Source organism: Oncorhynchus clarkii, chromosome 6 (genome assembly GCF_045791955.1).
Source record: "Oncorhynchus clarkii lewisi isolate Uvic-CL-2024 chromosome 6, UVic_Ocla_1.0, whole genome shotgun sequence".
In the NCBI taxonomy this organism is placed as follows: Eukaryota; Metazoa; Chordata; class Actinopteri; order Salmoniformes; family Salmonidae; genus Oncorhynchus; species Oncorhynchus clarkii.
Window position 1 is genome coordinate 64,359,217 of NC_092152.1, and position 11,210 is coordinate 64,370,426.

Below are 11,210 nucleotides of genomic sequence, written 5' to 3' on the forward strand. Positions count from 1 at the left end.
CAAGTTGAGGAAACAAAAAATGTTGTGGACCCAGTTACAATTAGTTGAAACAACTAGATTTGTGGGTACAGTTTTTTTTTTTACAGTGCAACACTGGAATCTAGAAGCAATGTCCTGGGCTGAGATAGTTTCTGGAAGTCCACAGTGAGAGTAAATTTCAAAGCAAACAGAGTCGAGGGGGCCAAGTTGAGCTGAGGGCCACAGATTTACCTCACGGCAAGGCAGAGGGCTGGCCTCGCTGCTCCCTCATGATAAAATGAGCTGAGCAGAGCGTTTTCCGACCCCCTTCTCACCTGTTACGTAAGCTCTCTGCCTGTTGCCAGATTTGTTTAAAATGTGGTTGTGTGAAGCACAGGGAGTACAGAACCGGCAGAGGAAGTGGTGGTTACACAGCCACCATCCCAGATAACAGGATATGGAGGGAATGTGAGAAAGATGAGAGATGGATGGTGAGCGATAGAGGGGGAGGCAAGTGAGCTTGTTCAAAACACCAATACCATTTAGACGATCATGGCTATATACAGTATCGCAATAAAACAAATAAATCATTAGCATCTGCTGGTCCATGCATAGAATCCCAGTATCTGCAACTTTCAACCAAGTCTTGTAATTATTGTTCTCCCTTAGCAAACCATTACTATCTTCCCAATAAGTGACAGCCTGTAAACCCTCACAAGAGATATACATATTCCAACATAATCCCAAAATGATGATGAACTGCGCAACTGTTTAACATGGCTGTCAACTCGATGCACATAGCCAAAGATACTAATGATAAAGTGCATGTCATGCAGCTGCAGGCTCTCTAATCTCTAAACAAATAAAACATGCATGCAATACATCATCTCTACCTGTCCACAGAGCAGAGAATAGATCAATAGCTGTACCTGTAACCTCCTGTGAGAGATACAACCTCCACTGCTTAGCTCCACATAAACTCCACATAAAACACCCGACAGAACCTTCCCTCAGTCAAACTGTAATTCCCAGATTTTTTTCACAGAAAACCTAACTATCCCTAGCTGTCTCTTTTCCTTTCTTTTCCCTGTCTTTTTTTTCCCAGCACCAGCCTCTCTTTCACTCCTGGGAGCTTTGACCATTTAAGGAGAAGGCTCTGTGTGCCTCTCTGGGCTGCTGCTGTGTATGTGTACAGCTTTTCTCTGAGGCTGCCGCTCCTCTCCCCTCAGCCCTGACTGATCACATCTCCTGAATTACACTCCAACTCTGAGCTCCAACTCTGAGCTCGTACTCTGCCTGGGAGCGCCAAGTCACTATTTTTTTCTCTCTGTGATCATTCTTGTAGAGGCAGAGGTCTGACCAGGGAAGGGTAGAGTTTGGACGTGTGTGTGTTTGATCAAAACACTGTATAACTCAAACTATCATTCCTCCATCCCCCACCAGATCGGAGTCTAGGACATGGTTTAGGGTGGAAACAGTCTTCCAAGCAGTCACATAACCTCAAGAAATGAAGGGTAAGGTGGTAGCTCCTACTGAGCCCCTAAAATAAACACACAGACAAACACAAACATTCATACTCATGCACACATGTGCATCCTCTGTTCTGTACATACAGAGGCAAACAGACTAAAAAAGCTCTTCTGATAAACTTCTCGAATATTATGGATTATCTGAGGTTCTAAGCTTCTTTTTTTTAGGGGTAATTAATAGACCATAAGACCATAAGAGACAGTATGAGAAACAGGAGACACTACATATCACATAAAGTACGTGGAAGGTGGAACCAGTAACAGCAGACACATTATGGAACCTGTTTACATTTGGAATCAGATCACAACAAAGAGAAAAGGCCTTCTGTTAGTGTGTGATTATTAAATGATCCAATAATGACACAGCTAGCCTGTATCTCACTGTTCTGGGAGCAGCAGTACAGTTTGCTCTAATATGGGCTGACAGGCCTCTGCTACAGTGTGAGGATAATTGTTTATCTCAGGTTTGGATGTTTGAAGCCCAGAAAGGATTAGAGAGGAAAGGAGAAAGGGCTGTAGAAAACATTCTAGATATTCCTATCGTATTTAACTCGATTAAAGGGTGGCAGGTAGCCTAGTGGTTAGAGCGTTGGACTAGTAACTGAAAGGTTGCAAGATCGAATCCCTTAGCCGACAAGGTAATAATCTGTCGATCTGCCCCTGAAAAGGGCAGTTAACCCACTGTTCCTAGGCCGTTATTGAAAATAAGAATTTGTTCTTAACTGACTTGCCTGGTTAAATAAAGGTAGATTTAAAAAAAACACAAGCTAGCGCACACCCAGAATAATAGTTTGTGTGGAGGTGCTGACTAACGGCGAATAAATTATAAACTATCAAAATAAAGAAAGTCGCACACTCCATATATAATCTCCCAGCAATTTAATGGGTATTTACCAACGTTTCGGCATCACTGTGCCTTCCTCGGGGTAATGTCATGAATACTTGAACCAGGTTATGTAGACACACAGTGCAATTAGTGTAACCAATGACAGTGGTGAGGGGTGTGTCAGAATTATTATGTTAATTAAAATTAATTAGTGAAACTGTTAAACAATATCATATGGCATATTAAATATATTACGCTATTGTTATCATATAGAAACATAATGAAATATTGTGCATCAACATACATTATTGTTTCATTCAATTTCACATAATAATTTCATATTTCATTTTTGTTACATGTAATATTTTGGTTCAACCTTAATATATAAGGAACATCATCAACTGGGGGAACATACTGTATTAAGTGTATGCAAATAAGCTGTAAAAATAATAAACATATTTCTTCAGACACCCACATACAGGTCGAAAGATCCCTGTTAGGGGTATCATCTCATGTAAGACCAAGGGAGTATTCTATCTCATCACCTGTTCATGTGGAAAAGTCAACGTAGGACAAACGAAAAGACAATTAAAACAACGCATAGCTGAACACCGCAGCAAAATCAGGTGCAAGAACATTGACTATCCAGTAGCAGCTCACTTTGTTGAAGCTAACCATCCCATCTCCTCCCTCAAATACACAGGCATTGAGCATGTTGTTCTACCAAGGAGAGAAGGTAACATGGAGATCCTACTACTACAAAGAGAGGCTTACTGGATATCCTATCTAAAAACATTGACCCCAGTTGTCTGAATATTGACTTTGATCTCAGGCCCTTCTTATGAACACATTTTCCTCTATAAACAAGTCAACAAATTGAAAAAATATTTTTACAGCTTAATAGCCTACACCTAATATGTTCCCCAGTTGAGGATGTTTAAAGTTCTTCAAAGTGGTAGGCATGTTGTGTAAATCAAATTATACAAACCCCCTAGAAATCCATTTTAATTCCAGGTTGTGAGGCAATAAAATAGGAAAAAATGCCAAGGGGTGAATACTTTTGCAAGCCACAGTAAAATATGAACTTGCAAACAATTTTTCTTATTTGTTATTTTATCCTATACAATACCAAAAGTACCAACAAAATAATATATATATATTTCTTACCTTTCTGCCACTGTTGTTGCCTCCTCCAGTTCGTGAATAAATGGCACCTGTTTGAACCAGAGAAAGTGAGGAGGGCTCAATTTGCATGTTACTGGTACTGTACTGTATGTCATGTAAATGAATGCCATTAAAATGCACTAAATTGGGCAGTATTCCTCTGAGGATGACGCACAGAGTGAGCTGTCTGTCTAATTGGTGGACCGGACAGTATTTCAGGAAGTCCTCTACCTCACCCCCTACCTCCATTTCTAGGGGCAACAATAACCTGGCAACCAGTTTCATGGGAAGCTTGATCCTCTGGTTGAAAGCACTTGGCCCATGGCATGCCTATTGTGTCATATCCTTTTGAATCTCTCCTGAAAGACAGTGTCGTTCCGTCATTGCTAACAAACAAAAATCTAAATGACACCAATGCTACATGCTACTTGAAGCATCCTTATCACTGAAAAAAGTCCTCATGGCTTTGATATCTAATTACAGAGGGAAATACAATGATCACAAGGATCTATAATTCATTCATGCTGGGGTCAGTGGCAGGTTGAGAAAAGAAACCACATCTCAGCTACTCAACTCCAACAGTGGACAGACAGGAAAACATCCGTTCACACCTCACGTTGGCAAAACATCTCTGAAGCACTTCATTCTTGTGTAGTATCTATTTTACAACGTCGCCACCAAAGGCTCTCAGCCTCAGAAAAGCATAAACGGTCATAAGAGCCTTTTTTCTTTCTGACTCTAGTAGAAATGTCACATTTGCCCCTGCCACTGCTGATTTGTTACGTGTGGATGTAAATTGAGCCAATCTCTTGATAGTGACATACACCTGCTCCACAAGTCTTTGCTGGAGTCCTATAGGTATTTCTCACGTGAAAACCCATACGCACCTGTACAAGTGATACTGTACATAATGATAAGGCCTACAGTACTGAATGTTCAATATTGCTTCAGTTTACCGTACTACTAAATACAAATGTTTTGGCACAAAATGTTCAGTATGAACAAAACATACTTGGATTCTAGTTAATATGTTCTAATAAACACAAGCCCATATTAAACTGCCTTGGTTGATATGAAACCGATGTGCAGGGGATATAAAATTGTTTTTAAGGTTTTACGGGTAAATCGGAGTAGAGGGACTTAGTAGAATGTAGATAACAAGGTAAACAGACTGTCACGACTTCCGCCGAAGTTGGTCCCTCTCCTTGTTCGGGCGGCGTTCGGCGGTGGATGTTTCACCGGCTTTCTGGTCACCACCGATCCATGTTTCATTTTCGTTTTGTCTTCATTGTACACACCTGGTTTCCATTCCATAATCATGTTCCTTATTTAACCCTCTGGCTTCCCCTTTTGTTTTGTGTGTGACGAAGGCTAGTATCCAACAAGCTTATTTCAGGAGATGTTACAGTCAGTGTGTTGGAATACTGGCCTTTTACTAACACCTTAACAGGCCTACATTTGCAAGTTATATTCCAAATATCTTCATTTCCATGCGGGGAGGGCAGGGGGTTCATCCTGTCTTACTGGATGGAATGCATTTGATTTTGAATATCAAGCTAGAGCCGATGCTGGCATCCAGAGCTCCTTTTATGGGGAGTTCCTTCTAAAGTGAAAGCAGCCAGGAGTCACATCAATTGGGCTAGATTACACACAGCCCACATCTAGAGATACTACATTAGCCTGGTGCTGGCTTTTAGTAGTCCACATATCACATATCCCACCTGCAGTGCCTGCAGTACCTACATGCAGTATGTGCCATATTCTATGGTTGTGTGAGAATGCCTGCCAGGTGAGAATGCGTAAGGTAAGTGTCGTGATGTTATTTGAGCATCAGAGGATGCTTCTGGCATATTGCTGTTCTCATGGCAGATGCTTCATTTGTTAAGCAAATAGAAGACTACTCATCACCACAAAACCCTGGCAGAACAGGGGTAAGGGTCAGGTGATAAACTACACTGTACTGCAGAAGTAATGTAGTGATCTGATCACCAACACACTACAAACACTGACCAGTTGGCCTGTTCATACCAAACAACTTCCACTGATCTCCAGCATTATCAAGATTTTTCAAACTCATCAACTTGACCGTGAAGAAGGCTAGGGAACAAATAAACAATAAGGCTGTGACCTTGCTTAGATGGACTCTCGTCACGGAAGTCACATGAGCATGACTCCCTTTCGTATGAACCAAACAAAGCTGGTCTTCCCTCTAGCTGTGAGAGCAAACCACACCAAATGTTCACTGTTTACATCCTGGTGTTTCTACTGAGGGGCTTCGTCTATTCCTCCCCAGATAATAAGGCTTGGGCTCCCGAGACACAGAAAACAAGGGCAAGGCCCATGATGGCCACAGTAAAACCTTCATGATCAGTGACACTCACCAAGGGGCCTTCAGACACTCTGCGCCAACTGCTTTGTGTACGTTACAGTCTGCTGGGTCTATTTCAGTAGCGTCCAAAGGGATTACTAATAAAAAAGAAAGTGGCTAACTAATTTGTTTCTTTCTGTGTTTCTCCTCTTACAATAGAATAGGCTCATTAATACTGCTACATTCAGTGACATACAAATGCTGTGTTTGCCCTGTATTTCAGTAGTCGTAGTCTCATCATACCGCTTATAAGGGGCCATCTAGACTTGCTGTAGCTTTCGGTCATAGGCTCTGGTGGAGAGGGATTCCTGGGTCTATCTCTGCCTATAGCTTCAACACCAGGCTGGGCTGTCTGCCCTATAGGACCTGGCAACTTCAGAACAGAAGAGAGAGAGGAAATGTAAATGAAACAGCTGTAAATAAATTGTAAGAATTTTACCGGAGGAAAACAACCTAGTATAAAAGGTCATTGGTCATCATTGCAAAAGTAGATATGTGAACATAGATGTGGGGCTGCATATTAAACATGCAGATACTAGATTAAAGAAAATTTGAAACTTTTACTGTCAGGGCTTATTTGAGCTCACTATTCTTGTAATACACAGAATAGACTATGCAAACTGACCTGAGGTTTGGCTGTGACCCTGGCCTCCAGGGCACTGAGCTGATCTTCTGTGTGCGCTGCTCTGGTCAGAGCTTCCTCCATCTTCTGAGTGATACTCTCCATCCTCTCCTTGACCTGGCTGACCCTTCGCTGACTCTCCCTGACCAGCTCAGCTGCCTCCAGGGCACTGCTGACCATGGCCTCCATCCTCCTGAGGGTCACCAGCAGACCCTCTGAGGTCACAAGCTGGGCTGCTACCTTCTCTGATCTACCTGGGTCCTCCACATGGTCTGTAGCCACAGCCACGTCCTTACGCTCCTTTAATGCCTCCTCCCCAGTCCAGCCAGGTCCCTCTCTCACCGTGTTGGTCTTCTTGTCTTTGTGAAGAACACCCACCCTGTCCTGAATGTATTTGTGCTCAGCTACGTCCTCCTGGGCAGTTCTCAGAGCCGACTCAAGGTGGCATACCTGCTCCCTAATCTTTGTGATGGTGTGCTTTGCCTGTTGGAGCTTGGAATCTGTGTCAGTGAGGGCCTTGCTGGGCTGGGTCAGGGTGTCTTCCGGCTTGACCTTGGTCCTACCCCCCTCCACCTTAAGGGTTCTCCACCAGTTCACCACAGCTGCCCTCTTGGCCTGGGGCTTCTGCCTCTGCTCCTGCTGCTCCTGTAGCCTCCGTTGTTCCGCCACCTTCTCCTCTCTCTCCTCCCACAGAGTCGTCTGCTGCTCCAGTTCGTTCAGTCTGGAAGAACAGCCTGAACTTTATAAACAACTCACTCACACATTGTTACATCTTGAAACAACCAAGGATTCTAAAACTGCACTTATCTGCACTTATATTAGACAGAAAGCCAGTAACTACTGCTGATGATATAATGGTAGTCCATATAATTGCTCTGGCAAGTAGCAACACCAGACTTTCTTTTTATTGTCAGAATGCGTTTCAATAAATAGCAACCATTGTCGTACCTTTATTATGTCAGTAATCACAACAGAAGAGAGAAGGGGATAAAAACTCACATACACATTAACCAGCTGCTGCTTGATGCTAGGTTGTGGCTGTTGGCTGTGGGGATATGGCCTCTCCAGGGTCTCAACAGCACAACCACCAACAGAATCCTGAGTGATTGAACAGACATCAGACCCTAAAAACAGATTTCTACACTTTTATCATTCATCAGACACAAGTGTGTGTGTGTGTGTGTGTGTGTGTGTGTGTGTGTGTGTGTGTGTGTGTGTGTGTGTGTGTGTGTGTGTGTGTGTGTGTGTGTGTGTGTGTGTGTGTGTGTGTGTGTGTGTGTGTGTGTGTTCTCACCCTCTCTGGGTAGTGTGCGTGGAGAAGGTGGGCCAGCTCAGCAGACTTGATCCTGTGAATTATGTTTTGGATATCTTCCCTCTGAGTGTGAGAGGACCAAACCCCACATACTGGACCAGTCATCTCCTCCAGAACCCCACGCTGCTGAGGGAAATACATCATTATAATAAACCTATAGTAACACGATAGGGCTTTTGATAACCAACTGCAGAACTAAAGCCTTTGTCACCTGCTGAATGTCCTGGATCTCAGCATGCAGAGAGCGGTGGTTAGGAACCCCTCCACTCCTTCCCTGGAAACTTGTTGGACTGCCACAGTGCCTGTCAAACCTAGGAATTACAGCAACACAGCACCACGTTAAACACACTGACCCCTCTGACCCCTAGCATGTCCCTTTGTGATTATGTCACTCACATACAGCACATTCTCAGTAACGAATGAGCCCCAACAAATATGGCACCTGAACAGCTGTTGGGTGAGATGTTGGCAACAAAAATAATGACGAGTAGCATATGGACATAGAAATGATTGACAGCACTTAACTCAAAAGAGCTTGCTGGGAATGCTCTGATAAATGCATAAACTCTGACTGTAGCCCCTTCAACGACAAGGAAAAAACAATCAGAGCTACTTTCTGCTAGCGCACAGGCATAACTGCAGGCACTTGAAATGATGAATGTTATTATGAAGATACCTCAATGATTCTGTGGTTCTCCAGATGAGAGTTCTTCAGCTTATCCATCAGTATGTCTTTCTGGAAAGGAACAATAAAAAAATACAAATCTACCAATGCAGTCATTGTAAAACAGAGAATGAACCGTCTATGTGTGAAGGTATGGTATACTAACTTTAGTGAGTTCCCTGTCTCTTACAGCCAGCATGACAAGGGTCTCTTCAAGTTCCTCCTGCAAAACAAATTAGAGGATCTCCATTACTGCACTCTTATCTCAGTGACAGACAGAGATGTTCTGGCCAACAGTTCTTACCCTCATCTCAGCATTAACCTTTCTCAATTTGTTGAGACAATCTTCAGAACAAGTCCCCTCGAGTGTGAGTTGTTCATTCTGCAGATATAAAAGTGATTGTGTCACGCACATAAAATATACAGTATGTGACATCACACACTTTGTACATTTATTATGAAATAATAATAAAGATCAAATTTACCTGGTCTTCAAGCACTTTAATGTGTGCTTTCAGGCAGTCACATTCTTTGCTCTAAAATTGAAGAAAAAAAATGTATATGGAAATGTATGTAAATGTATATGGAAATGTATGTAAATGTATATGGAAATGTATGTAAATGTATATGGAAATGTATGTAAATGTATATGGAAATGTATGTAAATGTATATGGAAATGTATGCATTCCAATAAAAATCATCCACCCTCTGGTCTAAGACATTTGTATACCATTTCCTTATATACCATTTCCTTATATACCATTTCCTTATATGCCATTTCCTTATATGTAATTTCCTTATATGCCATTTCCTTATATGCCATTTCCTTATATGTAATTTCCTGCTAAGAGCTGAGTGCAGTACCAGTTTGCAGCTGCTAGCCTGGGCTTGGCTGGCTCTCTCCTGTGCCTCCATCAGGGATATCCTGGCATCCTCAAGCTCCTCCACAAGGGACCTGGTTCTCCTTGCTGACCGCTGGGCACTGGGGATGTCACATAAACAGTTTTACAACAGTAAATCATTAGAACTACCACGCCTTGCAATAATGAATCCATATAATGTTCCACCATATCAAAACAACATATTTCTCCATCCTCACAGACAGTACCTGGCCAGCTTGGCACTTAGTTCAGTGAGCTGTAGGTTGGTGTCCTCACCCTGAGATACAGTCCTCAACAGGCTGTTGTTTTGCTTACTCATTCTACTGTGCGCATGCTTCAGCTCAGACACAGTGGCCAGCAGCTCCCTGGAGTCACTAGAGCCAAAGGAGTAGTCAGATTTACAGCATTAATACATTTACATTTTACATTTTACATTTTAGTAATTTAGCAGATGCTCTTATCCAGAGCGACTTGCAGTTAGTGCATTCATCTTGAGATAGCTAAGTGGGACAACCACATCTCACAGGCATAGAAAGTAACATTTTCCTCAACAACGTAGCTGTCAGTAGAGTCAGAGCTAGAAGGGTGTGTGGGTATGTGTGTGTGTGGGGGGGTAAGTGTATTTAAAAAGGGGAGGTGAGGAGGACGATTATTTAAGATACTGTTTGAAGAGGTAGGGTTTCAGATGTTTTCGAAAGATGGCCAGGGACTCTGCTGTACTAGCTTCAGGGGGAAGCTGGGTCCACCCCTGGGGTGCCAGGACGGAGAATAGCTTGGACTGGGCTGAGCGGGAGATGCCCTCCCGTAGGGGTGGGAGGGCCAATGCGAGCTTCAACTGGAAGCCAGTTGAATACAGTAGAATACAGAAAAAAAGTACTGCATAGAAAGAGTCAAATCATGAGTGACTGAGAAAGCTGAATAACTTACCAATAACACTGTTCTCTCTCTGAGAAGGCAGTTTTGATCTCAGGACCTGAGAAATCCATCCGTGAAAGAACAACACAATGAGTGAATTGCACAGTGAGTGAATTACACTGATATCTGAGACAGATTCCCAGGCTGCCTACAAAAGCAAAACCTTACCATTTATAGACACTTTACAAGGGTTTTCCCCTGAAATATGTTTGTCATCCTCATGCATGCTGAAAGATACAAACAATCATTAGTCTCCAGTTATAGATACAAAGCGGATTAGCAGGTTAACCAATGTTATATCAAAATAAATCACACAAACAGATGTAATCAACTAAAAATGTCAGTCATTTTTAGTGGCAGAATTTCTGAGGCATGTTGTTGATTATAAGGCTGCTGCAGATGAACATTCTATAGCAGTTAACTGTCTGAAGGTTTTTTCTTTACCCATCCTGGCTGCACTGGGCAATCCACTCCCTCATGGTGGATTGGAATTTGGCCCTGCTAATAGCGGGGTCCCGGCACTCAGGGTCCAGCATACGATTCAAAGCATTCAGCCTGTCCTGTTCTGGGCTCTGGCTAGTCATAGTCTGCAGGTACTGCATGATCGTGGAGGCCAGAACCTCTCCTATTGAGAACAAAGACTTAGGAAGCATGCGAGTATACAAAAAGAACACTAATGTACAGCTGTTATTACAAGAGATGATCTGTACCTGTGCCAGTGGTATTGCATGCCTCAAATGTTATATCAAGAAGCTCTTCCTCAGAAAATGTACTTGTGTCCACGGATTCTTCAGTAGAATCCTCTGGTCCATAGCTGCTCCACACTAAAACATCCATTTGGCTATGTCATGTACAATTTCAAAATTAGCGAATACAGAAGTCAAAATGCAGTGGTGAAAGTAGTTTTAAACTTAAATGTCTATTCACATCTTTAAAAATAAAAGCATCCTGTTTCCTGATCTTAGAAAAT

At 42.6% G+C, this 11,210-nt stretch overlaps 2 protein-coding genes across 2 annotated transcripts in view; both read right to left on the reverse strand.

Annotated features, from left to right (window-relative positions):
* The window catches only part of LOC139411434 (inositol 1,4,5-triphosphate receptor associated 1-like), a 21,567-nt gene extending 20,435 nt beyond the window's left edge, over window positions 1-1,132 (reverse strand). Inside the window, exon 1 of the mRNA XM_071157794.1 lies at window positions 888-1,132. The gene's annotated coding sequence lies outside the window, so the exon portion shown is untranslated. The remainder of the gene's footprint in view (window positions 1-887) is intronic.
* LOC139412422 (centrosome-associated protein CEP250) overlaps window positions 1-11,077 on the reverse strand; it is a 14,071-nt gene extending 2,994 nt beyond the window's left edge. Inside the window, exons 1-9 of the mRNA XM_071159218.1 lie at window positions 11,014-11,077; window positions 10,685-10,865; window positions 9,553-9,699; window positions 9,309-9,426; window positions 8,634-8,666; window positions 8,456-8,515; window positions 7,762-7,902; window positions 7,471-7,565; window positions 6,471-7,188 (exon numbers count right to left, since the gene is read on the reverse strand). Of these exons, the coding sequence (XP_071015319.1) occupies window positions 6,471-7,188; window positions 7,471-7,565; window positions 7,762-7,902; window positions 8,456-8,515; window positions 8,634-8,666; window positions 9,309-9,426; window positions 9,553-9,699; window positions 10,685-10,865; window positions 11,014-11,077 (1,557 nt within the window). The remainder of the gene's footprint in view (window positions 1-6,470; window positions 7,189-7,470; window positions 7,566-7,761; window positions 7,903-8,455; window positions 8,516-8,633; window positions 8,667-9,308; window positions 9,427-9,552; window positions 9,700-10,684; window positions 10,866-11,013) is intronic.
* Window positions 11,078-11,210: the final 133 nt, after the last annotated feature.